This window comes from Acinonyx jubatus, chromosome A2 (genome assembly GCF_027475565.1).
Source record: "Acinonyx jubatus isolate Ajub_Pintada_27869175 chromosome A2, VMU_Ajub_asm_v1.0, whole genome shotgun sequence".
Lineage (NCBI taxonomy): Eukaryota > Metazoa > Chordata > Mammalia > Carnivora > Felidae > Acinonyx > Acinonyx jubatus.
The window spans coordinates 165177277-165203847 of record NC_069383.1 but is presented as its reverse complement, the minus strand read 5'-3'; the positions used below and the strand labels follow the sequence as shown (position 1 = coordinate 165203847).

Here is a 26571-nt window from a genome sequence, read left to right as displayed (position 1 = left end):
CACCACAGCCCGGGGCAGGGGCCCAGGGGAGCGGCTTGGGCCGCCTTCCCGCCGCCAGCCGCACAGGGCCCTGGGTCCCACGGATTCCCATGCCCCAGCAGAACCCGCAGGGGGGCCATCTGGCTGCCCCCCCAGGGCCCTGCCGCCCTCAGAGCGCCCCACCTCGATACCAACAATCCACATTACTCCCACACTCAGAGCTGCACCTTCCCGTTGTTGGCTCCCCGCCATGCACCGGTCCCCCCTTTCACAGATGGGGAAGCTGAGACCCAAAAGGGAAGGGACTCACCCGAGACCACCAGCTAGGACTTGAACCCTGAAGAAAGGACCTTCAGATGGAAGGAATCGGAAGGGTTGACAGATATCCAGGAAGTGGGGGCCAGGGAGGTGTGCTCCTCGGGGAAGGGGTAGGGGTGAGTCACCTCTGAGCCCTCACAGAGCCCAACCAGCTGCTTGTCACGTGTGCCAAACTCCTACTCATGCTTTTAAACCCCGTCTCCCATGTCCCCTTTTACATGCAGCTTTCCTTGACACCTCTCGTGGTGCCTTGGCTTCCCTCCAGTTTCCTTCATCCCTCTCTCAGGCTTGTCTTTCTGTCTTGTACCTGCTCACAGGGGCAGGGGTGGGGGTGGGGTCTGTACCTGCCCACAGGGGCAGGGGTGGGGTCTGGGCCTGCCCAAGGGGCAGGGGTGGGGTCTGGGCCTGCCCACAGGGGGCAGGGGTGGGGTCTGTACCTGCTCACAGGGCGCAGGGGTGGGGTCTGGGCCTGCTCACAGGGGGCAGGGGTGGGGTCTGGGTCTGCCCAAGGGGGCAGGGGTGGGGTCTGTACCTGCTCACAGGGCGCAGGGGTGGGGTCTGGGCCTGCTCACAGGGGCAGGGGTGGGGTCTGTACCTGCCCACAGGGGCAGGGGTGGGGTCTGGGCCTGCCCAAGGGGGCAGGGGTGGGGTCTGGGCCTGCCCACAGGGGGCAGGGGTGGGGTCTGTACCTGCTCACAGGGCGCAGGGGTGGGGTCTGGGCCTGCCCACAGGGGGCAGGGGTGGGGTCTGTACCTGCTCACAGGGCGCAGGGGTGGGGTCTGGGCCTGCTCACAGGGGGCAGGGGTGGGGTCTGGGTCTGCCCAAGGGGGCAGGGGTGGGGTCTGTACCTGCTCACAGGGCGCAGGGGTGGGGTCTGGGCCTGCTCACAGGGGCAGGGGTGGGGTCTGTACCTGCCCACAGGGGCAGGGGTGGGGTCTGGGCCTGCCCAAGGGGGCAGGGGTGGGGTCTGGGCCTGCCCACAGGGGGCAGGGGTGGGGTCTGTACCTGCTCACAGGGCGCAGGGGTGGGGTCTGGGCCTGCTCACAGGGGGCAGGGGTGGGGTCTGGGTCTGCCCAAGGGGGCAGGGGTGGGGTCTGTACCTGCTCACAGGGCGCAGGGGTGGGGTCTGGGCCTGCTCACAGGGGCAGGGGTGGGGTCTGGGCCTGGCTCAGTCGTTCTAGGGACGGGCTGGACCAGAGCTAAGGGCTCCTGTGAGCCAGCATCTCCTAGCAAAGGGACTGGCCCAGAAGCCAGGCTGGGGAGCATTTGAGGAGTGAATAGTCGGGTGAGTGGATGAGTGACGGAGAGTGAGCTGCTGAGTAAGTGAATTCATTCATTCCGTCACCTATTTGTGAATTTATTGATCTATCGGTACAAGCGCACGCCGCCTGTCGAGAACCACGTGCGTGCCCAGCCTGGAAAACTTGGCAGCCTCAGCCGTACCCCACGACATGTCGACCTCTCGTCTCTGTCCCACTGTCTCCCCACTCCCTGTCATCCCTCGGTGGGACATTCGAGGCCCCTTGTCATTGCTCGCCTTCCCCGGCCCATCGGGTTGATCCCCACGTGCTTTCAAGCACTGACGGTCTCTGCAGGGCTTGGCACCTTTGGTTCTGCCGGGAACACTATCCCTTTTGGGCTGGCAAACTCCTACTCATCCATCAAAGCCCCAGCTGCAGCGGCCCCTCCTTGGAGGAGACTGCCCTAGTCCCCTTGTCCACCACCGAGCTATGGGAGTCCCAGGACCCGGGTGGACCGGGAGGCGCCTCAGTGTGACAGAGAGGGGTCCTCGTCCCAGCTCCAAGGTGTCAGAGTCCCACCCAACAGCGCCCCCCTTCGCGTCCTCGCGCAGAGGGGCACACTTAGACGCAGGAAGGGTGCCGGCGCCGCCTGGGGTCTTCCAGCAGGGAGAGGGCAGGGGGGCCTCGTCTGGGCCGTCCGGAGCCCCTGCCCCTCCCCGCGTCCGCTTCCCGGCGGCTCGGACGGGACGAGGGGGCCCCTCCAGCCCTGGGGACGGGGCGCCCCGCCGGGGCGGGGGCGGGGCGGGGGTCGGGGGCGGCGAGGGGCTCAGGAAGTCGGGCCGCAGGAATCCGACGCGGCCCGGCCTTATAAGGACAAGTGCGCGGGGGCCAATCAGCGGCGGGGGCGTGGCGCCGGGCCCCGCGCGTCCCCCGCCGCCCCGCGGGCTCGTCCCGTCCCGTCCCGGCCCGGCCCGTCCCGCCGCCAGCCATGAGCTCCACGCAGTTCAACAAGGGGCCCTCGTACGGGCTCTCGGCCGAGGTCAAAAACCGGGTGAGTGAGGGCGCGCCCTCCGCGCCCGCCGGGCTCCCCAACGTGGGGCGGGCAGCGAGCGCCCAGACCCGGGAGGAGGGTGGCCCTCCGACCCCCTACCGCCCGGGGTCCCCGGGGGCACCCTCCCGAGTCCCCCTCCCGGCCCCAAGTGTGGGGGAGCGGTCTGGCATCCCCCCGCATCTAGGAGTGCTTGGGTCTAACCCCTTCCCTAGCGCTCCCCCACCTGAACCCCTCCCTCACTCTCAGCCCCACGCCCTTCCCGCGTTTCCAGGCCCGAGAATGCCCCGAGGGGACCCCAGCATCCCCCTCCTCATTCCCCGGCCACACGGACTTCAGGCGGGGAAGGGGAAGGGAGCAGGGCCAGTCCGCCGTTGTTTTCCAAGGGTGTGGCCCCCCCCTCAGGAATTTCCCCACCTCTAACACCTGGGGTGGGGGGGCAGGACCAAGGGGGAAGTTGGACCTGGTGGGGGGGGGGGGGCGGTGCCCCTGCTCAGCTGCTTCTTGCTGACTTCCCTTTGTCCCCATCTGGCAAAGTTAAGGTGGTGGCAAAGGCGTGTTCAGGATGCTGGGGGTCCTGAGACCCGGGATGGGGCCTGGGGGAGACACTGTTTGAGAAAGCACTTGTTGGCTGGCTCAGAGAGCAGCAGACACTTCTGGAGGGTCACACAGCGGGTCCAGCCTGCGGAACGGAGAGCAGCGGGTGATCCCTGACCCAGGGAGATGGCCCTGACCCGGGCCAGTCACTCTGGGCCCTTCCAGCAGGAGGGGAGCTTGTCCCTCCCACTGGGCACCTGGGAATGTGGCCCCACAGCCAGCAGCCCCCGGGAGCCTGCCTGGGCATGTGGAAGGCATAGCCTTGCCAGCCAGGGACCAGCACCTGTCCCACTGGCAGCCCGGGGATCGCGGACAGGAGGGGGACCGCGAGGGCCTCCTGAGCTCCGAGGAGCTGGCCTCAGCCCCTCGGACAGAGGGAGGCTGAGCCTTGGGGAACTAAGGCGCAGTGAGCAGGCTAAGGCTCCCCAGCCTTCCTGAAACGCGTTCTCCACTCCAGCAATCGCTGGATGGGGTGACCGGTTACACCACCCGTGCTGGTGCTGGTGAGTGGCCCACTCAGCCCCAAGGGAGGTTAAGAGCCGGGTCTGTGTGTGGGGCTCCCAAGAGATGTCACACGAGCTGCCCAGAACCACACACGGCCTGCGAGCGGCAGAGTCAGGGCTGGAACCCAGACCTGCTGCACCCAGTGCCTGATGGCCACCCCCCTGCGTCTCCCGGGGCGGCAGGAAGTGGGTGAGGGCGTGGCACCCGGCCCGTGCGCAGACGGAAGGGGCAGGTCGAGACCTGCTGTGTCTGGGATGAGGTCAGAAGGCGCCCGGTGACCAGCCCTCAGCTTGCAGGTCTGGAGAATGGGCAGGGCAGTGACTAGCTTGCCAGGGTCACTGGGGCCGCACCAGAAGGGGAAACCAGCTTCCTGTGGCTTCAGATCCACGCCGCGTCCACTTTACCAGCTACTTAAGAGGAGGTTAAGACCTCTGGACACCTCTGCCTGGCCCCCCGTGCCTCAGTTTACCCCTGGCTGGATGGCATGAAGGCAGGCTGATGTCCAGCGTCCCTCTGAGCAGTCACTCAATTTCCGGCCGGCTGGGGGGGTCTAGACCTCTGGGAACAGCTGGTCCCGATTTAGCAGGGAGGCAGTGGCTACATTCCTGGCAGTTTGCGGTGAGGAGGAATGTGCTGAAGGCCGCTGTCCAGTGGGGGGAGGGGGGAGGCGGCGGCCGCGGGTGGGGCTGGCCGGGCGCCTCTGCCCAGGACCGCGGCCCCCAGGAGCCATCAGGGGCCAGCCCCGCAGGCACGCGCGGTGTCCGGACCAGCTGGCCTGTCTCAGGCTCAGCTTCTCCTTCTCAGGGCAGGGCCGCAGGGCTGTGGGAGCCGGGAGATGGGGGGTGGGCCAGGAGGATCGAGTTAGCGGGCCAGCCTCCCCGCCTTTGTCTCTGCTGTGCTCTGGTCAGCTCAGCCCTGACCTCATGTCGTGAGGTTTCTATGCAGGAACCAAGAAGTGGGGCCCAGTTCAGGAGGCCCTGACGCAGACAGTTCTGCACAGCTGGGGAAACTGAGGCACAGGGTGAGAACTGTGTCCATGCTCATAAGGGAGTTGGGAGCAGAGGTGAGAGTAGAAGTGGGGTCTGCAGAGGGTGGCTCTGGGGTCCTGGTCCCCTGGTAGGGGTGGAAGGACAGGAAGGGAGAGCGTCCAGGGCAGGGATCTGTGTGGGCAAATGTGTGCGGGCATCTCAGCAGCCGCCCTGGGGCTGTCCGTGTCTGCCCACACACTGGCTTGGGTCCCCCTGACTTGCTGTGGCTTCTCTGGGCCCCAGCTATCCTGGCTTTCTTGGCCTTGGGTGCCCCGAGGGAAACATGGGGTGTGTGTGTGTGTGTGTGTGAGAGAGAGAGAGAGAGAGAGAGAGAGAGGGAGCGCGCTGGTGGGTAATGGGTGTGCGCTGATGGGAGACCGTGAACATTTTTGTCCATTTACCCAGGGACTGTGGAGACAGCACTGAGCTGGGCAGCAGAGTTTGAGGGGTAGATCATAAGCAAGGAGGTATATCGTATAAAGGTAAAAGCTAGAAGGAAAAGAAGGCAGAGTGGGGGAAAGAAGGACATGAGGAGGGCTTTCCTAGCCAGGGTACTCAGGGAAGCCCTCTCCAAGGAGGTAACCTTTAAGCTGGATCGGTGACTAGATTGAAGGGAGGGACCCAGCCATGCAAACATCTGAGCCAAAAGTGACAGCTTGTGCAAGGGTCCTGAGGCAGTAAGTGGTATGGTCAGTGTAAGGAGCAGAGAAAGTTTTAGTGGTTCCTCAGTAAGTTTAACCTAGGGTTACCATGTGACCCGGCAATTTCAGTCCTAGAGACACATCCAAAAGAATTGTATGTGAATATTCATGGCAGTGTCCTTCACTGTAGTCAAAGGTGGAAGCAACCCAAATGTCCATCCATGGATGAATGGGTAAATACAACGGGTCCATCCACACACTGAAACGTTACTCAGCCGTAAACAGGAGTGAGGCGCCCACCCCCGCCGCCCCGCGGGCGGACCCCGAACACGCGACGCTCAGGGAGGGAACCCGACACCAGAGGCCACACGGGGTATGAGTCCACGTGTGTGAAATGTCCAGAACAGGCTCGTCCACGGGCAGGAAGGGGCTCGTGGGGGCCAGGGGGTGGGGGGGGGGGTGACTGCTATTGGGGACAGGGTTTCTTTTGGAGACATGGAATGTTCTGGAATTAGACTATGGCGGTGGTTGCGCAATGTTGTATGTTAAAAACTACTGATGGTTTACTGTTTTTTTTCGAGAGCATGCTCACGAGCCAGGGAGAAAGAGAGACAATGTTAAGCAGGCTCCACACTCAGCGCAGAGGCTAATTCAGGGCTTGATCTCACGACCCCGGGATCATGACCTGAGCTGAAATCAAGAGTTGGATGCTCAACCGAGCCACCCAGGCGTCCCTGAGCCGTTCACTTAAACATGGTTAAAATGATAAATGTTATGTTATTGTTATCTCACCACAATTTAAAAACCGCAACAGAGGGGCGTCTGGCCGGCTCAGTCAGTAGAGCATGTGACTCTTGACCTTGGGGTCGTGAGTTCCAGCCCCACGTTGGGTGTAGAGATTACTTGCAAAAAAGGTTTTTTTTTAGTAAATAAAATAGGGGCGCCTGGGTGGCTCAGTCAGGTAAGCGTCGGACTTCGGCTCAGGTTATGATCTCATGGTCTGTGGGTTCGAGCCCCGCGTTGGGCTCTGTGCTGACAGCTTGGAGCCTGGAGCTGCTTCGGATTCTGTGTGTGTGTGTGTCTCTCTCTCTCTCTCTCTCAAAAATAAGCATTAAAACAATAAATAGACAGACAACAGACAAGAGTGGGGTTCTCCAGTGCGGGGAGAGCAGGGCACCGCCAGGGCGTGGGGGCGGGACCGGAAGGAGCCGAGAGCAGGTGTTTGTCGCCAGAGGTGGGGGCGTGTCTGAGCCTGCGAAGGGGGAGCGGCCCCGCCCTCCCGGAGCTCCCCAGCTGACCGCACCCCGTGTCCTCTGCTCACCCAGCTCCTGTCCAAATATGACCCCCAGAAGGAGGCCGAGCTCCGTAGCTGGATCGAGGGACTCACCGGCCTCTCGATTGGGCCCGACTTCCAGAAGGGTCTCAAGGACGGCGTTGTCTTGTGCACGTGAGTGCGGTGTGGGCAGGTGCCGGTGGCCCTGACGGTGTGCGCTTCGAGGTCACACGGTCCCAGGGCTGGCTTTCCCCGCAGCGCAGCGGGTCTCGGGTCCCGCTTGTCTTTCGCCTTCTCGCGTGGCCGCTTGGGGGCGGCTCTCTGGCGGCCAACGTTCTCACCTCACACCCGCCCCCGGGTGGGAGCCTCCGCGTTCCTGGGCCCTTCCTCCCTGCGTCCTGCTCGGGTGGCTTCGGACATCCCTGGGCGTGCAGGTCCGCAGACTCGCCCCCCACGACAGTGGTTGCCACACTCTGGCCCTCTGCTCCCTTGCGGGTGAAGATTACATCGCAGGCGGGGAAACTGAGGCCTGGAGTGAGGTTGCTTGGGAAGGCAAGAGTGTGGCAAGAGTACAGTTCGTTTCTCGGGTCTCTGAGGCTCCCCTGCGCTAACAGAGGGTCCTGTCCCCCCTCCCCAGACTCATGAATAAGCTTCAGCCGGGCTCTGTGCCCAAGATCAACCGCTCCATGCAGAACTGGCACCAGGTGAGGCGCCCGCGGGCGGCAGGAGGGGGCAGCTGACCCACCACGTATGGTGTGGTGGGCGGGTGGGCGGGCCGGGTGGCCTCACGCTCCTTCTTCCGCCTCTCCCAGCTGGAAAACCTCTCGAACTTCATCAAGGCCATGGTCAGCTACGGCATGAACCCCGTGGACCTGTTCGAGGCCAACGACCTGTTCGAGAGCGGGAACATGACCCAGGTGCAGGTGTCCCTTCTGGCCCTGGCCGGGAAGGTGAGGCCCAGAGACGGCACCAGGCACCTCGGACTGCGTGCTGGACAAGGCAGGCACGGTCCACCCAGTCACAGACTCACGGTCTCAAGGGAGGAGACGAGGAACAAATCTTTTACTTAAAAAATAGAAAACCAACTTTATATTTGAGAGCAGTTTTAGGTTCGCAGCAAAGTTGAGAGGAAGGTGCTGAGATTTGCCGCGTGCCTCCTGGCCCCGCGCGCACGGCCGCCCCATTGGGTGGCACTTTGTCCCTCAGGGGACATTTGTCACAATCCGTGAAGCTCCGTGGACACGCCATTGTCAGCCAGAGTTCATCCCCGAGTCACTCTGGATAGATTAGAAATACGTTACATGTTGTGGGAAACACCCTGAGCACAGGAGGATCCGGCCAGCGTGTGGGGTCTAGTGACCAGGGAGGAGCGAGGGGCCGGTGTCCCTGCCCGGCGAGCTGCTGGCGGGCCGGGTAGGAGGGGTTGGCAGTGAGGATGCCCCCAGCCCCCCGAGTCCTTGTCCTGAGCTGTCAGACCGCTGGTGGCTGAGGCGCTGGGTGGCTGGTGGGTGGGGTGGGTGGGAGCCCGTCCCCGTGCCTCTCCCAGAGTTGCACAGTCTGGGCCCGGTGCAAGGGTCTCTGCTGCCCCCCACCCCTTTGATGCTCCCAACACCCCTCCCCTCCAGGCCAAGACGAAGGGGCTGCAGAGCGGTGTGGACATTGGCGTCAAATACTCAGAGAAACAGGAACGCAACTTTGATGACGCCACCATGAAGGCGGGCCAGTGCGTCATTGGGCTCCAGGTGGGCTCGCGGTGCCTCTGACCCTGGCCCGCCCCAGTGGGGTGGGGGCTTCTAATGTGACCTGGGCCCGGTGAGCCCCGTGTCCCCTCAAGTTCAGGGTGGGGTCTAGAGGCCTGGCGGGGGCACCTGACCTCTCCTGCCTGCCTCCCTGCAGATGGGCACAAACAAGTGCGCCAGCCAGTCGGGCATGACAGCTTATGGGACGAGAAGGCATCTGTATGACCCGAAGAACCACATCCTGCCACCCATGGACCACTCAACCATCAGCCTCCAGATGGGCACAAACAAGTGTGCCAGCCAGGTGGGGCTCCCCGGGCCCCACCTCCCTGTGTGCTCTTACCCTTGTCCCCACGCGTGCCTGTCACTGAGAGTCCCGCTCTGGAGTTCCCTCCGACCTCTCTGCCAGCTTGCTGAGTGTCCCGGGGAAGTTACTAGCCGGCCCTGGGCCTCACCCACCCACCCCCCCTGCCCCCAGGATTGCCCAGGGGCTCCGTGCAACCCTGGTATCTTCGGATCTGCTGATTCTCACTTTTCCTGCCACCTGGCATGTGCCAGTACGATGGTCTTGGAAGTCTTGGGTTCTTGGGACGCCTCGGCCCTCACCTGGGGAGCTCCCTGGCCGGCAGGGAGAGCCAGGCCCATACAGTCGGCACAGAGAAGCTGTCTCTCCTCCTGTGCAGGTGGGCATGACGGCCCCCGGGACCCGGCGGCACATCTACGACACCAAGCTGGGGACCGACAAGTGTGACAACTCGTCCCTGTCCCTGCAGATGGGCTACACTCAGGGCGCCAACCAGAGCGGCCAGGTGTTCGGCCTGGGCCGGCAGATCTATGACGCCAAGTACTGCCCGCAGGGCCCGGCGGCCGATGGGGGTGCGGTGGCTGCAGGCGACGGCCCAGCGGAGGCCCCGGAATACGCCCCCTACCGCCAGGAGGAGGCGGGCCACTGAGCCGCCGGAGCGGGGCGCCTCCCCACATCACCCTGCTTCTCGCATTTTTCTGTTTTGTCTTGTGTTTCTGCTTGTCTGTGGGGAAGGGGCGGAGGTAGATCGGTGGGCGGGGCGTCCGCAGCAGCACCTCCCGCCAGCGAGTTTCCCAGCAGGCTTTGGGCTGGCCTGGGGGGTGGAGGTGTTGGGGGAAGAAACCTGGGCAGGGAGGGGCCCTGCCCCGTATGGTTTCCGGTCGCCTTTCTCTCTCTTCCCTTTTCTCTGCCGATCAGTTTGTGGTTTTGTGCCCACAGAAGCTTCGGGCAGTTTAATGAAAGAAAAATAATATTTTTTGCAGGGGAGTGGGGGGCGGGGTTTGGAGATGATGGAAGGGGATGCCTCCGAGAAGGAAGCAGGTCCCCTGGGAGAGGGCAGGGCCACAGTCCCCAAGTATTTTAGGTCTTGTGAGGACCTAGCAGTCTCAGACAGTCACCCGTAGCCTACCCCCTCCCCCCCCCAGGGCCTAGCGGAGAAACTGAGGCCCAGGCAGGACAACAGAGTTCTGCCTGGTTGACACAAAGCCAGGCCCGCCCCCCACCCTTCCTCTACTTGTCCCCATTCCTCTGCCAAGTACTGCACAGGGATCCCCACCCGGAGGTCCTCCCTGGGGACTGGCCCCCATCCAGGAGCCCTGGGACCAAGAGATAATGTGAAATGTCAACTGTGGACCAAAGGCAATAAAAACCTCTTTTTAGGAAGAAACTACTGGGAGAGTTGGGAGTCTGCGGCAACCTGGGGGTGGGGGTGTGGCGGGGGGCCCTGGGGGTGGGCACTGGACCAGCATCTAAGGAGGTCCTCAGGGCTGCGCGGCGGAGCTAAGAGTGGAGGCCCAGGGCGCAGGTGAGTGTGGGTTGAAAAAGTGCTTTGCGGGTCAGGACCTGCGTGGCGGAAAGAGGCGGGCCTGCCTGCTGGCTAGAAAGGTGAGCCCCGCAACCCCGTGTCCCAGCCCACAGACAGCTCCACCTGCAGCCCCCAGGGGTTGCTCGGGCTGTTCACTAGGCCCACAGTTCCGGAAGCGGCAAACTCCTACACATCCTCAAAGCCCCAACGCCAAGCCCACCTCCCTTTTCTCAGGGATCCTCCCAGTATATCTGCTTGCTCCCCGGTCAGTGCCTTCAGAGCTGTGGGGTCCATACACGTGCTTCGTCTTCACCATGGTCTTGGGAAATCTACCCAGTCTTCTAGAAAGGGATTCGGAGGTATTCCTCAAAATGCAGTGACCGTTATGACCCAGGACTCTAATCTTGGAATGCTGGGCCCCCCCTTCCCCCTTCCACCGTGGCCGGGCCCACTGTAGGGACCAAAGGAATGTTTGTGGGATTGAGAAATGATGACCAATGGATGACCAATGGTGGATGACCATCCACCTTGTGGATGGACAAGTGGAGTCCCAGGGTCACGAAGCGAGTCTGGCTAGGCCGGGGTCCCCCAGAATAGAGTGGGGAGAAAGGGACCTCGTAAGACGGGGAGCTGCTGCACTGCAGGCGGGTACGCAATGTGGGGAGACAGCCCGGCCGGCCTGTCGGAGGCTCGGCCAGCGCGGGGTGAGCCGGCGACCCAGCGCCCCAAGGCGACGCAGCAAGAGGAGAGCGGCCCCTTTAAGAAACCCGGCTCTGCGCGGCCTCCTTCCACGGCGCGCGTGGATCGGGCGGGCCCGGCCTGTGAGTGGCAGGGATGGCAGCCAATAGTAGGGGGCGGGGGCGGGGCCGGGCGCGGCCGCGGGCTTCCCAGGCCCTGGAGGTGAACTGCTGGGGTTTAGGGCTCGCTGCGGGAGACGCCTCTTAAAGGGGCCGCGACCCCGGGCTCCTGTCGGGCGCAGGGAAGGCGGCCAGAGATGAGGGCTGGAAAGGTGAGAGGGTCCCGGGGTGCGGATGGGTGGGAGGGAGGCAGGTTCCCTGGGAATTAGGGGGTGAGGGCGGAGTCCACACTCACCTCCCCCCCCCCCCCGCCCCCGGTGGGTGTGAGCGGCGAGGGGCGGCAGAACTGGGCACTAATTCTGCAGGGCATTGGACTCACCTGATGGGTACTTGCCGACAGACACCTGCAGCCCCTCTCCGCGTTAGAACTCCGACAAGCCCTCTGCCCCGCTGGAAAAACGGAGGCTTCCCCCACCCCAGCTCCCACCCGATGTAGAGTCCTCCAGTGGGGGGTCGGGGGTCCCGGGTCCTAGTTCCAGCCTCGATCGGGGCCTGTGGCAACGCCCTGCCCCCCGGCAGCACAATAATGAAGTAGGCCAGAGCTGGACACTTGTAACCAAAGCGGGGATCAGGAATTGCTGGTTCCAGGAGCCGCAGCGCTGCCTCTCCGCCTTACTCTTTCTCTGCGTCTTGTGGTTCTTAACGATAAATGATACACGAGGGGTGGGTGGAGCTGGGGCCCTGCTCCCGCGGGGTGGCTCTGCCTGTCTCTGGGGGCCTGGTGTGTAAAATGTTCAGCACGGTGAACACTTGGCTGTTATCATTGGGTTAGAGCTGGGGCTGGGGGGCGGGGATCTTTCCCAGGACGCGGGATGAGGCTGGGGGCCTGGACCTGGCAGCCCCCAAAGGGGCTCAAAGTGGAGTCGTGACGAGTCAAGCCGAGGCTCCTCCCCCTCAGGAATTAGTTGATAGCCTTTTGGACCCCAGCCCTGCAGCGAGCGACAGCCCAGGCAACCAATCAGGTGCGGGGACGGCTTCGGGCAGGGCTCCCATTGGCCCGCTCCGCCCCTCCAGGGACAGAAGGGACCCTTAAATAAGTGCCTGCTGTTCGGCTCCAAGCAGAGCTTCCAGGAACCCTGCACCGTGAGCTAGAGGAATGAGGTTCAGGGAGGGCCAGGGGTTGCGCGCAGCCACACAGTGCGTCTCAGCCGGACCCTCCGTCGTGTGCTCTGTGCATTCCCACCATGGCCTTCTGGACACAGCTAATGCTGCTGCTTTGGAAAAATGTCCTGTATCGCAGGAGACAGCCGGTAATGCCAGGGCAGATGGGCCAGGGCGGGGCGGCCCCGGTGTCCCCCACGGTCCCCCACTCCCCCGCCTCTTCTGCCCCTCTCCCAGATCCAGCTCTTGGTGGAGTTGCTGGGGCCTCTGTTTCTCTTCTTCAACCTGGGTGCCACTCTAACCCGACTGGAGCAACATGAGTGTAAGCCCCCCCCCGCCCCCCCAGGGACCAGGCCCTTTGTGGGGGAGAGGGGAGGCACTGGGTCACCCTATCCTCAGGGTCCCGTGAGCGTCAGAGAGCGCGAGTCTGAGTGAGCACTCTGTCCGCGAGGGTGCAGACACGATGGGGGTGCAGGCAAAGCTCCCCACGCCCAACGTCCCCACGGGCCACTTCCCCAACAAGCCGCTGCCCTCGGCCGGCACCCTACCCGGCTCCAGGGTCTCATCTGCAGCATGAACGACACCTGCTTCCCGCAATCCGCGCCCGCCGAGCAGCCAGGTGTCCTCAGCAACTTCAAGGACACCCTGTGAGCAAGCGGGGGTGGGTGCGGCAGCCACAGGCACGAGGGTGTCTGCCGAGCCTCCACCTGGTGCTCTCTCTGCCCCCAGCGTCCTCTGGCTCCTGGCAGATGCCCACACCATCCTTGGGGGTGGGGGACGAGAGCCCACAGGATGCTGGCCAGCCTGGGAAAGCTAATGCCAATGTTGAGAGCGGCGGGCGGGGCAGGTGAGGAGGCCAGGGCCCTTTGGCCGGCAGGGATGCTCTCTGAGCCTCCACCTGCCTGGCTGTGTCACGGGCACAGGGCGGGAGCTGTCTCCGGCCAAGCTTTGCCTAAACTCGTGCTTCTGTGTGTTCCTCTCCCAGCCCGGCCTCAGCCAAGCAACCGGCTGCGGGACCGCCTGCCCCTGACCACTAAGCTACTAGGGACACTGCTTCGAGAAATGAGATGGGGTGGGGCGAGACCAGGTGACTCTGGGATGCTGCCTTCAGGGGGGTCCTCAGCCTGACCCTCTGTCATGTCCTCTGCTCAGCTCCCACCGTGGCCTTCTGGGCTTCCCCATCCTGGCCAGGGGCCTCTGGTTCCGGCTTCCAGGCCTTTTCCTGGGCTGTCCCTGGCTCCTGGAGGGACGAGGGACGGGTGCCCAGATGGGCTGTGTCCAGCATGGTGGTGAAGTGTCCAGCCCGTGCGACCTTGCATGAGTCCACGTGCCTCTCGGAGCCTCCGTTGCCCTATTTGTAAAACGGGATCTTCGGGAGCTTGACAAACTGCTACACCCCCGGTGAGAATGCCATCAAGGTCATTATCGCCCTTGTGGGCTTTCTCCCCAGCAATCCCTGGGGTCTGGGCTGGACCAAACCCTGGAGTCCATGAGGAGCTTCCTGGAGGCAGCAGAGAACGTGGCCCAGGAAGGAAGCGGCCCACTCACCTTCCACCCCAGCCGGGAGGCTGAGAGGGGAAGCTGCCCAGATGGGGAGGTCCTGGGAGGGCTTGGGCAGAAAGCGCGAGGGAGAAGGTGCTCCTGGCAGGGTCCTTCCCCGGTCGGGGCTGGGTGGCATCCTTGGTGACCTCTCCAGCTCCTGGCACTGCCCGGCCTGGTGGAGCTGTGGGCGCTGCTGCAGAGACCTCAGGGGACTAGCCGGCCCCTGGAGGCCGTGTCAGAAGTCCTCTGCGGTGCCAAGGGCCCTGGCGTCCTAGGGGGGCCCTCCCTCGACTGGTATGAGGCCACCCACCTGAAGGAGTTGGTGGGGCAGGAGCCCGCCCCAGGCCTGCCCGACAGCAGCCTGAGTGAGTGACTGACCTCTAGTCTGGGAAGTGGGGCAGTGGGAATGGGGGCAGGGCCTCACGGTGCCCCCATCCCAGGCCCTGCCTGTGCTGAGCTGATGGGGTCGCTGGAAACCCACCCACTGTCCCTCCTCCTCTGGAGGCGCCTGAAGCTGCTAGTCCTGGGGAAAGTGGCTTCACCAGGCGGCTCATGGCCCAGGTAAGGGCAGGAGTGGTCCTGGGTCCCTCCCTTAACCCAGGGAGGCTGTGCCAGGCCAAAGGGGGGGCCCTGACCCCGGAGGTTTCCTGAGATGGGTGGTGGACTCCAGATTTTTGAAGAAGTTAGAGTTTCCCAGATTGCGGGCAGAGGAACAGAATGCACCAGTGCTCAGAGCCACGGGCTGGAGCAAAACGGGAGAGGTGGGCAGGGGTCCTCAGAGCAGGGGAGGGTCGAGAAAGGGCTGGTCTGGCATTTATCTTGGTGCCCACCTGCCACAGGGGAACCGGACCTTCTAGAAGCTGGCTCTACTGAAGGGCCTCCAGGAGGCGTGGGTGTGCTGGGACCCCAGCTCTTCAACTACTTGAACGACAGTACAAATGCGGCCATGTGGCAGGTTAGGCCAGGTCGGAGGACAGCAGGTTCATCCAGGGCCTCCCTGGGCACATCATCCCTGCCCAGGATGTGGGGGCGAGTGTGCAGGCGGCTTGTGGAATCCAGGGGAGCTCAGGGAGGGGGACCCAACTTGGAGCAGTGCGCCATTCCAAGGAAAGGCTGAGGAGGGCTACAGCTTGGCCCTGCAGAAATCTGATGGCCGAGCTGGGCCGCGCCCTGGTGTCCCCGAGGAAGAAGCGCCACCTGGCCCTGAGGTTCAGGGGAGGATCCGGGCACCCAGGACCCACACCCAGGCCCTTCCTCAGTGTGTGACCCTGGACAAGCTGGAGGCGGCACCCTCAGAGGCAGCCCTGATGGCGCGGGCCCTGGAGTTGCTCGCGGAGCACCACTTCTGGGCCGGCATCGTCTTCTGGAACTTTGGACCCCGCACAGCTCGCAGGCCCTGGTCACCCGCGCATCAAGATCCGCATGGATATCGACGCCTTCTCGAGAACCAATAAGATCAGGAACAGGTGGAGCGTGGTGGGCGGGGCCATCCCTGCCTAGAGCCTGGGATGGGTGGAGCTCAGGACCCCTTGGGCCAATTGGGGTCTACTGTTGTGTGGGGTCTCCGTGGGGCGTGGCCCAAGGCTTCCGGGGCGGGGGCAGCACCTCACGCTCCCTGGACGAGATGCAGGCGGCACCGACTCGTGTGCTCGAGAGTTAAGGTGGTGATGGGCGGGGCCGTGGGGCTCCCCGGCCTCTCCCCGCAGCCCACCACCGTTCCCCATGCAGGTTCTGGGACCCGGGCCCGGCTGCTGACCCCTTGACAGACCTGCGCTATGTGTGGTGTGGCTCAGCGTCACCGAGGCCCGTGTAGGCCTCTACCCGCAGCAGACACCCTCCCCGTGCTACGCGGATGACGCGTGAGCGCCCCCTCCCTGCGCATCCACCCCCCTTCCGCCGCCAGATCTCGGCTCGGGCTCCCTTTGGAACATTCACGCGGTCGAGGCTGCGAGCCACTGGTTTGGAAGGACCACTCCCTGTGACCTGTAGCGGGAGGAACCGGGATCCCGGAGGGGCTGGGGTCCCCGGGGGCAGGGAGAACGCGGCCTGTGAAGACAGCTGGGATCCTAAGGCTGGAACAGGGGTCAGGGGACATCCGGGGCCCAGCTGCGCCTTTGGATCTCCAGTGCCCGTGGGGGCTGCTCGGGGCCTCTGGCCTCCACCGCAGCCACGCCCCTGCCTCAGGGTCCTGCGTGTACAGAACCGGTCGCTGCCGCTTTTCCTGACGCCTGGATCCACTCCGTGGCGCCGGTGGTGAAGGCCGTGGTGCGAGGGAAGGAAAGGAGGCTGCGCCACACGATGCAGGCCCTGGGGCTCGGCAGCGCGGTGCTGTGGCTCGGCTGGTTCCTCAGCTGCCACTCGCCCTTCCTCGGCAGCACGGCGCTGCTCGTGCTGGTGCCCAAGGTGCGCACGCCTCGGCCTTCCCGGCTGCGGGGTGGCTGCGCGCGCGCGCGCGGGCCCCTGGGCAAATCCCGGAGCCTGAGGAGCCGTATTCGCCCTTCGCAGCTCGGAGACATCCTCCCCCATAGCTACCCGGCCGTGGTCTTCTTGTTCTTGGCGGCTTTCGCCGTGGCCACCGTGGTCCAGAGCTTCCTTCTGAGCGCCCGCTTCCCCCGCGCCAACCTGGCGGCGGCGTGTGAGGCCTGGCCTACTTCGTGCTCTGTCCGCCCTACGTGCTGTGCGTGGCCTGGCGAGACCGGCTGCCTGCGGGTGGTCTCTGGCTGTGGTGAGACCCGGGGTGGCCGGGTGCGGGGGCCTGCGCTGCGCTGCGCTGCGTTTGCTCGCTGACGCCCCTGTCCCCACCGCAGTCTTCTGTCGCCTGTGGCCTCTGGGTTCGGCTGCGAGAGCCTGGCGCTGCCGAAGGAGCAGGGTGAAGGCGCCCAGTGGCACAGGGCGGGCACCGGGCCCACCCCTGGCGTCTTCAGCCCGGCCCAGGTCTCTGGAATCCTGCTGCTCGACGCTGTGCTCTATGGCCTCGCCACTTGGTACCTAGAGGCCATCTCCCAGGTTGGGTGCAGACGGAGGGTGGGGTAGGGATACAGGGCAGGGGCATACCTGCAGAAGGGCGGCCGGGCTGAGGCTCTTGGTGAGCCGGGGCAGGGCTGAGGGGCCGCTTGGTGCCTGGAGGCCGTCCTGGGCGGCTCTTCCTGGCATCTAGGCCCGGGTGGCTGCGTTCGAGGGACGGCCTGAGGCAGGCCGGGCCCTCCCACCTGGATGCCCTGATCCCGGGCACGTGGTCAGAAGCTGGCACACCCCAGGGTGATGAGCTCAAGGGGTTAACAGAGCACCGCTCCTCCCAGGCCAGTATGGGATCCCCAAACCGTGGAACTTTCCCTTTCGGAGAAGCTATTGGTTTGGACCTCGTTCTCCCAAGGGCTCCACCCCGCCTCCCACCCCGAAGGACCCAGAGGGTGAGGCACGAGGAGACCTGATGGCCGCTTCCCTGTCTGTATGCCCCATGTCCCCCAAAGACCCAGGTTCCTACAGAGCCCGGTCCTCTGCACACCTCCACCCCCCCAGGCTCCGTGGGGCTCCCCTAATGCCCATAGGCCCCAGCCCTGATGGGTCCCTGACTCCACGGGCCAGCGTTTGCGGCCTCCCGGGTCCCGCAGAGCCCCCCCCACAAAGGGCTCCCGTGGTCGAGCCTGCCCTCCTCCCGCAGTGCCGACAGAAGAGGTCCCACCCGGCTGGATTCCTGGGGTCTCCGTACGGGGCCTGGAGAAATGCTTTCCTGGCAACCCCCAGCCAGCCCTGCGTGGGCTCAGCCTGGACTTCTGCCAGGGCCAGATCACCACCTTGCTGGGCCACAACGGAGACGGCAAGGCCACCATGCTGTGGGCGGTTGCCACTGTCCGAATTTGCCCCCGGCCTCAGCTGGCACATCTGCTCAATGGGAGAGGTGTCTGGGGTCTCCACAGGGAAGTCGGGACGACCCCCAATCCACTTGGGGTACATGGCGGATAGACAACCGTGTTCTCTGAGCCTAGTTTTCCTCCTTTATAGAACGGGGACCTAACACACCTTGAGTCTGGGCACACAGTAGGTGCCTTTTAAGTGCTTTTGCTCCTTCTCTGGGGGTCTCCGTTTCCTCCTCTGAAGGGGCAGCTGCTCTGAGACCCCTTCACCCCCAGGTCCCTACTGTGCGGCCTCTTTCCACCCACTGGTGGCTCTGCCCGCATCCTGGGCCACGATGTCCAGTCCAGAATGGAAGCCGTCGGGTCCCACCCGGGCGCCTGCCCGCAATACAACGTGCTGTCTGACGTGCGTCTCGGCGGGCCCGGGGCAGCGTCAGGGGTGGCGGGGCTGGGTGTTCTTGGGGCTCTGCCTGCCATGGGGGCCGTTGTTCCAGCGCGTGGCTGCAGGCTGACCTTGGAGGAGCACATCTGGGCGGTCGAAGGGCCTGAGTGCAGGAGCTGTGAGCCCCGAGGAGGCCCGTCTACTGCAGGACGTGGGGCTTGTCCCCACGCGTTGTGCGCAGACCCGCCGCCTCTCTGGTGAGCCCAGCCGGGGAGGAGCATCCGGGTCGGTGGAAATGGTGCTGGGAAGGGGGTTGGGACTTTACCCCAAGGGCCGTGCGAAGCCAAAGGAGACACCAGATCCGGGAGGCCCAGAGGGGCTAGGCACGGAGATCCAGGGGGTGGGGAAAGGGGGCACGGGGAAGGGACGCAGCCCTGCCCAAGACTGAGGGGACAGTGCTGGGACCCCCGCACCTGCCTCTGCCCAGGTGGGACGCAGCAGAAGCTTTCAGTGGCCATCACCTTTGTGGGCGGCTCCCAGGTTGTCATTCCGGATGAACCCACGGCTGGTGTCGACCCTGCTTCCCGCTGCAGCATCTGGGAGCTGCTGCTCAAATACCGAGAAGGTAGGAGTTGGGGGAGGCACGAGGTTCCCCTAGATTCCGATTCAGCGGCCAGAAAATGTTTCTGACGAAGAAGTGCTTGGAGTGGGGTTTTGAGGGATGAATAGGAGTTGGATGCCAAACAGGGCAGCGCGGCTGGCGGGAACGGGCTGGGAGAGCCCGAGGGAAGGGCCAGTGGGGGGCTTGACTCAGGGCAACAGGCTCCGTAACTCCAGCCCGGACCCCTGACCCCATGTGAACTGCGGGCCCGATCTCCGGTCACCTCTTGCCCTCAGGTGCTTAACCCTAACCTCCTCTGCCTGCAGAGACAGGTTCCCGTGGGTCACTCCAGCCCCTTCCCCGAGGACAGCCGGCTGCGTCCCCGGTTGACGCGCCCCCGTCCACCCAGGTCCCGCCCAGCTGCTGTCGCCCGTGCGGCGCCTGGTGCCCGGGGCGCAACTGGTGAAGGAGCTGCCCTACGGGTCTCCCCCAGCAGCACACCCCGGGGAGGAGGCAGGGCACACGCAGAGGGCCCCATGGCGTCTTGGGCGCGGGCGACTCCTGTGGGGTCCCGGGCTGAGCCCCCGCTCTGTCTCCCCAGGTCTTCCCGAAGGTGGTAGAGGCTTGCGCTGCAGACGTGGACCCAGAGGACGCGGCCACAGGTCCCTGTCCTTGACCCCGCGCCTTGATTCAGAGTTAGACTTGACTTTACGGCGAGGCCCCAGCCTTGGTTGCATCTCAAGGCGCAGCCTCGACCTCCACCCCTGATTCCCGACCCCCTCTGTCTGCGACCCAGGACCTTGACTCAGACCCTCGGCTGAACGGGGACCCTCAAACCTGAACGCACCCCTGATGGCCCCACAGATCACCAGCCGCAAGCGGCACCTGGGCGCGGGCCTCGCTCCCCCAGACGTGACCTCACGGCTCAAGGTTCTGCCGGAAGAGTCGGCCCTGGAGAACGGGGAGCTAGGTGAGTTGTCTCGCCTCGAGTCTGCGGTCCCTCCCTGTCCCCCGGAGCCTGCGCACTGACCCTTCCGTCCCCCTCAGCGACGTCTGCCCCGGAAACACGGGTCCTGCAGGGCTTCGGGCCAGACCCCGCGGGCCGGGGACACGGCTGGGCGCTGACCCGCCAGCAGCTCCGGGGCCTGCTTCTCAAGCGCTTTCTGCTTGCCTGCCGTGGCCGCCGTGGCCCGTTTACGCAGGTGAGGGGGAGCGGGCGCCAGAGGAGGGCGCGCGGGCAGCCCTGGGTGCCTGTTTTCTACTCCCGTCACCCACGCAGCGGTGAACCCGAGAAGTCTCCCCCAGTCTGAGCACCTTTACTGAGAGCACCGGGGAGCCACGGATGGTTGTAGAGCAGGAGCAGGAAGGGTCCCGGGCAGCCCAGGGGGTGCGCAGGGAGGGCAGCTGCTGGGCCCGTCCTGCAGATGGTTCTGCCTGTCCTCTTTGTGGGCCCGGTGCCGGCGCTCAGTCTCCTCGCGCCTCCTGACGGGTCGGAACCTGTCCCGACTTCCTGGTCAAGACCCACCCCCGCCTGGTGCGCCAGGGGCCAGCGGCCACCTGCACGCGTTCAGTTTGCCCAGAGGAGGGGGCCGGCGCTCCGGACGGCTCTCCGTGCCCCCCCACGCCCCCACCCCCTGCATCTCCCGCAGCCTGAAGACCAAGAAGTGGGTGAACGAGGTCAGGTGAGGAGGGCCGTTCCCGCGCCCCCTGCCCACCCGCTAGGAGGCTTTCCTGCCCCGCCCTCCCTGAGCCCACTGCCCCGCAGGTATGGGGGCTTCTCCCTGGGGGGCCGAGACCCAGGCCTGCCCTCAGGGCAAGAGGTGAGCCACTCAGGGTGGGGGCTGCCGGTGCTGCTGAACCCCCGACCCGGCGGGGCCCCCTCGACCGTGTCCTGAGCAACCCCACAGCCTGGGCTCACGGCCCGGACACCGAGGACAGCCTCAAGGTGGGCGCTCGGGTGAGGGGGCGGGCAGGTGGCTGGTGGGGCAGGTCTCACCGCGGCGCTCTGACCCCTCGGCCCCGACCCCACCCCCACCCCCACCCCCACCCCAATCTGGTTCAACAACACCGTGGTGGCCTTCATCGACAGGGCCAACGATGCGCTCCTACATGCCCACCTGCCCCCAGGCCCTGCCCGCCACGCCCACAGCATCACCACGCTCAGCCACCCCGAGGCTGCGCTGAGTCCCTATGCCCCGCCCCCCACCTCCGCCTTTCTGCGCTCTGCCACGCCCCTGCTGAGTACGCGCACAGTGGCTGCGGCCAGGCCCGGACAGCGGGACGTTGTCAGGCTCCCCCGGCAGCCCACGCATCCTCACCGCGTCCGCTGGGACCCCACCGCGCGGTCTGCGCGTCTGCCCGGCCGGCAGCCCAGCCCCCACCGGCCCCACACGGCCCCGCTCGTCTCCCCGCCCAGTGACCAGCGCATGGATCCTTGTCCCGTCGGCGTGGGCAGAGGTGTCCTCTGAGGCGCCCGTGCGCCCTTGCCCACAGGACGGCCGCCTCGGTGGACGTGCCCGTCTCCATCTGCGCGGTCTTCGCCGTGTCTTTCGTCCCCGCCGGCGTCACCCTTGTTCTCATCGAGGAGTCGGGCCTCTGCAGTTTATGGGGGGCCCGCCTCCCACTCTTCACTGGCTCAGCAACTTTCTCTGGGACGTGGTGCGGGGAGTGCTGTTGGGGGGGAGGTCCGGCTGCCTCTCACCGCTGCCCCTTCGCTGCCCCTTCCCACCAGGCGCTTGTCGGGACGGTCTGGGTGAAGTCTGGGGATCTGGGAGGCTGCGCCTCTGGCCACCTGAAACGCGGGGGGTTGGGATGGGGCCCAGGGGACCTGCAAACTGATGGGCGTAACTCCGCCTCCGACGCAGTTGGAACTACCTGGTGCCAGCGTGCGTGGCGGCGCTCACCTTTCTGGCTTTCCAGCAGAGGGCGTAGGTGGCTCCCGCCAACCCGCCTGCCCTCCTGCTGCTGTTACTGCTCTGTGGGTGAGGCCTCCGCCCCCCTCGGAGCCCGTTCTTGCCGCCCCACCCCGACGCCTGATGCCATCGAGGGAGCCAGGGCTCTGTCCCAGCTCCCGAGGACAGAAGAGATCCGAGGTGGTCCCAAGTGGAATCTAATTTAAGGACATGCTGAGGTGGCCTTAAAAGCTCATCTTGTCCTGGGGCACCTGGCTGGCTCAGGGGGTAGTGTGTGCGACTCTTGACCTTGGGGTCGTGAGTTCAAGCCCCACGTTGAGGGTAGAGATTACTTTAAAAATTTTTTTAATGTTTATTCATTTTCGAGAGAGCACAAGCAGGGGAGGAGCAGACACACACGCACACACACACACACACACACACACACACACAATCCGAAGCAGGCTCCAGGCTCCGAGCTGTCAGCACAGAGCCCGACGCGGGGCTCAAACCCACGAACTGCGAGATTGTGACCTGAGCCGAAGCCGGACGCTCAACTGACTGAGCCACCCAGGTGTCCCAAGGGTAGAGTTGACTTTAAAACAAACAAACAAAACAACTCTTTTGTCTTTTGTTTCTAATTTTTAAAAGTTTTTTTAAGAATTTTATTTTACAGCGAGAGAGCGCAAGCAGAGGGAGAGGGAGAGAATCTCAAGCAGGCTCTGCACCCAGCACGGAGCCCCATGCGACCCCGGGGTCGTGATCTGAGCCGAAAACAAGACTTAGACCCTTAAACGACTGGATACAGAGGACTCCCCCTTAGGGCTACTCAGCCTGCTGTCTGGGTGGTTACCCGGTGACCCCTGTTGCCCCCTCAGCTGGTCGATCACGCCAGTCGTGTGCCCGGCACGGCCTGTGTGGTGCTCACCTGTGTCAACCTCTTCGTCGGCATCAACGGCGGCACGGCCACCTTCGTGCTCCAACACTTGTCTGGTCGGGTGGCGCTCTGCAAGTCTGGGCCTCAGCTCCGGACGCACGTCCCTCTTCCTGTCCCTGAGCAGAAGCTGCAGGAAATGAGCCGCATCCGGAAAAAGGGGCTTCCTGGTGTTCCCCCACTTCTGCCTGGGCCGGGGGGCGCGTGGACATGGCGTGAGACCAGGCCGTGGCTGACGCCTTCGAGCGCTTAGGTGAGAACTTCCCTCGAGGTGGGGGAGTGCCACCCAAGTCGATAACGCAGGGTAGGGACAAACAGCAGCTCCCAGGAAGGGAACTAGAGGGCTAGGTGGCCCCAAGTTTGGGCCAAGTTAGAGATATGGCAAAGTAGTCGTAAAAGCTACTTACGTCCTGGGTCATATCACAAGAGGTCCTAACAAAGGAGATGGTAATACCACTGTGGCCTGTACCAGTCAGACCTCAGTTGAGTGGCCCATTCAGTTCTTGGTCTTTTCCCTTAAAAGCCCGAGGTGACCTGGGTGGGGATGGGCCCAGAAACCAAGCACCTCCCCCTGTGACCCAGTTCCTCCTTCCTGTCAACACAGGAGACGGGCAGTTCCAGCCTCCCCTGCGCTGGGAGGAGGTTGGTAAGAACCTCTTGGCCGTGGTGGTACAGGGGCCCCTCCTCCTCCTCCTCCTCATGCTCTTGGCGACCACCTGCTGCCACGGTCAGTGGGGGCTGGGTAAGGGTGGGAGGGGCCGGGGCTGGCTCTGGGCCCACTGATCTCTCTCCCGTCCTCAGACCCCAGCTGAGGTCGCCGCCCCCCCCCCCCACCCCGGGGCAGGAGGATGAGGAGGTGGCCGGTGTCGGGAGCGGGTGGCCCGAGGGGCCACCGAGGGGGACGTGCTGGTGTCGAGAGACCTGACCGAGGTGGGCGCAGTGCTGGGTTGGGGGCTCCCGCTGGCCCACCCACCCTCTCAGGGACCTGAACACCTCCCAGGCGTGCCGTGGGCAGAGGGACGCCAGCTGTCGATCCCCCCTGGTGAGCTGAGAGTCCAGGGTGAAGGTCCTGAGGCAGGGGCAGTGAGGGGCTGCCCTACTGTGCGCCCACTGCCCTTTACTGAACAACTGAGCATAGGTGCCCGCGCGCTGAGCAACTACTGACTGCCAACGCTTGAGCCCCTGTTTCGGGCCAGCAAACGCTCGTTAAGCTCCTACTGCATGCTTTTGCTTACCGAGTCCTACTGTGTGTAGTAGGTTCTTGGGCCCTACGGAGACCAAGCCGATGATTATTGAGCACCTATGGGGTGGGGTGCCCACACACGTGGCTGCGACGTTAATCGAACACCTACTACGTTTGAGAACCAGTGGTACTGCTGAGTCTGAGGGGGGTGTGTGTGTGTGTGTGTGTGACCCGAGTAGTGCTCACAGCCGGCATTTATCGAGCACGCGCTCTGCACCAGTTCACATCCACGCAGCTGCTTGTGCAAGCCCACGTGCTGAGTGCTACGTATCGGTCACGCGCGGGGGGGCGGACGCAGCTGGAAGCCAGCGTGGAGCGTCGGTGTCAGTCGCGGTCGTTCCGCACTTGCTGGGTGTCTGTCTGTCGGAAGCCGTTCCGCTAGCTATTTACGGAGCTTGACAGGGCACCTGCCGCCGGCGGAATTGTTTAAATTCATCCCGCGTGCCACCAACCGTTCCCGGCTAAGTGACAGCGTTATGTTCACCTGCTCGCCCTCGGGATCTGCCCCCGGGGAGCCTCCTTGCCACGGCCGTCCTGCAGAAACTTGGAACCCCACCCCGGGATTAGGGACAGTGGGGCAGGGATCTGAGACTTTGCCGAGTGCCGTCTGCGGGGCACCCGCGGTGTTTCGGGCCAGTGGGAGTGAACGGAGCAGGGAAGACGTCCACGTTTCGCAAGCTGGCGGGGGACGCGCTGCCCGGTGGTGGTGAGGCTGTGCTGGCTGGCTACAGGTGAGCGGGCTCGGGCCCCCAAGCCTGTGTGCGTCCCCACGCGGCGCTCTCCCAGGCACCACCGCCCACACCCCTGCATGTGGACCGGGCCCTGAGACGCCCCCCACCCGTCTCTTACCATGGTGCTCCAGGGTGGGTGAGCCTTGAGGCCCCTGTTTGCCCCCCCCCCCCGAGTGGCCAGGGCCTAGCCAATTCCCTGAGCCCCCCGTCCCCTGTGCCCCATCCCCCATTGACAGCATGGCCGGGAACCTTCCGCTGCGCACCACCACAGGGGCTAATGCCCTCAGTCGGACGCTGTCTTCGAGCTGCTGGCCGGCCACCAGCACCTGGAACTCTTCGCCCGAAGCTCAGGTTCCCCAGGTGACCTCCCCCTCCCTCCTTCCAGGATCACAGCCCTGCCCTGGCTCCCTTGGCCCTGCCCCGAGTCAGGGTCCGCCTCTCTCCACTAGCTGCCCCCCAGCTCCTGTGCTCTGTACCTGCCCCCTTCCTACCGCACCTGACTTTCCCCGGCCATGACCCCACCGCCCACTGAGGGCTTCCCGAACTTCTGGCCAGGTCACATCCCCCCTTTCACCCTGGCTCCACTCTCTTTCTTTACCTTCCCCCGTTTTTACCCTAGTCCCCCTCCCGTGTACTGCCCCCCCCCATCTGGTCCCTCCCCATCGCTCACTGTGCCCCCCTGTCTGGTCCCCCCCCCCCGCCCCGCCCCTCCCTCCCTCCCGCCCCGCCCCACAGACAGCGAGCTTGGGCCCGGCGCGCCTGGGGCTCCTGCAGTTTCGGACCCACCTGCGGGCACCTACAGTGGAGGCAACAAGAGGGAGCTGGCGACAGCCGTGGCGCTGCGGGGGGACCCGGCTGTGGTCTTTCTGGTGCGTGGGGGCGGGCCTAGGGGAGAGGGCTCGGGCTCGGCTGATGAGGGCATCGCCCCCTGAAGCCCCGAGGACGAGTCCACCACGGGCACGGACCGCGCTCCCGGCGCTTTCTCTGGAGTAGCCTCCCTCCCGGCCGTGGCGCGGGAGGGCCGCTCCGTGGTGCTTACCGCACACAGGTGGGTCCCCAGCGCCCGGGGCCCAGGGTCAAGGTGGGTCAGGCCCCAGCGGGAGGCCGTCAGAGCTGGAGCGGCCCCGACCTTTGGGAGGAGGGCACGCCGGGGACGGTGATGCCCGGTCCCGAGGGCCCGAGCGGGCTGGGCTGGGGGGGGGGGGCGGGGGGGGCGGACCCAGGTGGCCCCAGCCTGGCGGGAGCTGACGGCGCCGGGGCCCGGGCTGCAAGGGAGAGTGTGTGGCGCTCTACACGCGCCCGGCCATCACGGTGACGGGCGGGTTCGCTGTCCCGGCGGCGCGCAGCCCCTCGAGAGCAGGTGAGCGGGGCCACAAGAGCGCAGACACGGCCACGTGACGCCCACTTGGCTCTACCCTGAGCGGAGGCGAGGCTCGAGGGCTGGCGGCGGGGCCGAACGGAACCGGGACGGGTCCCGGGGCTGCCGGACGAGGGTGGGTCCGGGGAAGGGGCGGGCCCGGGAGGGAAGAGGGCAGGGCCTGGAGCGGGCGCGGCCCCAGGGGGCGGGGCTAGGGAAGGGATGGGCCCACAGGCGGGCGAGGCCCGGCAGGAGGAGGGGGGCGTCCGGAGGGGCCAGGTCTCGGGGGGCAGGGCCAGAGTGAGCTGGAGGGTGGTGTGGGCGGGCCTCGGGCGTGTCCAGCAGCCCGGCCCCGCCCACCCACCCACCCGGGTTTGGCGCCGGCCACACGCTGACCCTGCGGGGCCCGCAGCGCGGTCCGAGTTGGCGGAGGCCTTCGAGGCGGCCGCGTTCCCGGGGGCCGCCCGCGCTTCCAGGTGCCGCCGGGAGGGCGCTGCGCCCTGGCTCGCGTCTTCGGAGAGCTGGCGTGGCGCGGGGAGGAGCGCGGCGTGCACTTCTCAGGGAGCCAGACCACGTTGGCGCGGGCGCCCCCCGCGCCTGGACGCGGCTGAGGATAAGTGGGGCTGGGGGCCGGGCCGGGGGCTGACCGCCCCTCCGGCCGCCCTCCCCCAGGTGCTCCTGTACTTCTCCAAGGACCAGGGGGAAGAGGAGGGGGACGGGTAGGAGGCGGGAGTGGGGGCAGGCCTCGTGCCACGCCCACAGCACCCCGACTCCTCACTGGGCTCCTCGAGGACCCTAGCACCTCCTGTGTGGGGTTGCTGGGAGACTCCGGCAGCCCAGTCACAGGCTCTCAGAGGATCCATCGCCCTGGAGAAAATAGA

The 26571-nt window shown here is 65.3% G+C and overlaps 2 protein-coding genes across 4 annotated transcripts; both read left to right on the top strand.

Annotated features, from left to right (window-relative positions):
* The first annotated feature begins 2429 nt into the window (after window positions 1–2429).
* CNN2 (calponin 2) lies at window positions 2430–10059 on the top strand. 3 transcript variants are annotated; one of them, XM_027049481.2, is made up of 7 exons: window positions 2430–2589; window positions 6682–6803; window positions 7267–7333; window positions 7442–7579; window positions 8255–8371; window positions 8526–8672; window positions 9052–10059. In XM_027049481.2, the coding sequence occupies exons 1-7, from the start codon at window positions 2527–2529 to the stop codon at window positions 9319–9321; spliced, it is 924 nt and encodes a 307-aa protein (XP_026905282.1). In that variant the 5' UTR covers window positions 2430–2526; the 3' UTR covers window positions 9322–10059. The 3 variants fall into 3 exon arrangements, with proteins under 3 accessions (XP_026905282.1, XP_053076232.1, XP_053076231.1); XM_053220257.1 differs by lacking the exon at window positions 2430–2589 and adding an exon at window positions 3936–4305 and having other exon boundaries at window positions 8646–8672; XM_053220256.1 differs by lacking the exon at window positions 2430–2589 and adding an exon at window positions 3959–4305.
* A 667-nt stretch (window positions 10060–10726) lies between these two features.
* Window positions 10727–26542, top strand: ABCA7 (ATP binding cassette subfamily A member 7). The gene is given in 52 exon segments (XM_053220316.1): window positions 10727–12304; window positions 12393–12477; window positions 12662–12703; window positions 12706–12802; window positions 12885–12936; window positions 12939–13002; window positions 13141–13213; window positions 13602–13684; window positions 13850–14062; window positions 14138–14230; window positions 14233–14258; window positions 14537–14588; window positions 14591–14643; window positions 14645–15082; window positions 15511–15922; window positions 15925–16100; window positions 16203–16332; window positions 16335–16412; window positions 16492–16708; window positions 16980–17107; window positions 17359–17530; window positions 17828–17959; window positions 18059–18082; window positions 18084–18190; window positions 18421–18558; window positions 19136–19140; window positions 19142–19196; window positions 19229–19247; window positions 19344–19504; window positions 19582–19838; window positions 19887–20411; window positions 20414–20478; window positions 20585–20718; window positions 20958–20970; window positions 21028–21122; window positions 21125–21206; window positions 21399–21548; window positions 22321–22423; window positions 22487–22513; window positions 22515–22562; window positions 22564–22612; window positions 22964–23090; window positions 23161–23222; window positions 23225–23499; window positions 24170–24333; window positions 24430–24469; window positions 24570–24693; window positions 25108–25202; window positions 25275–25489; window positions 26036–26091; window positions 26094–26153; window positions 26156–26542. Coding segments are annotated over 52 exon segments (6303 nt in total). The 5' UTR covers window positions 10727–12238; the 3' UTR covers window positions 26302–26542.
* The last annotated feature ends 29 nt before the right edge of the window (window positions 26543–26571 follow it).

Bases quoted from the DNA above. Each gene is read 5' to 3' on its own strand.
- CNN2 (XM_053220256.1), top strand. From the start codon at position 4,186: ATGTCCAGCGTCCCTCTGAGCAGTCACTCAATTTCCGGCCGGCTGGGG. The intron at 4,306-6,681 runs GTGAGGAGGAAT...CTGCTCACCCAG, and splicing joins TACATTCCTGGCAGTTTGCG to CTCCTGTCCAAATATGACCC. The intron at 7,580-8,254 runs GTGAGGCCCAGA...CCTCCCCTCCAG, and splicing joins TTCTGGCCCTGGCCGGGAAG to GCCAAGACGAAGGGGCTGCA.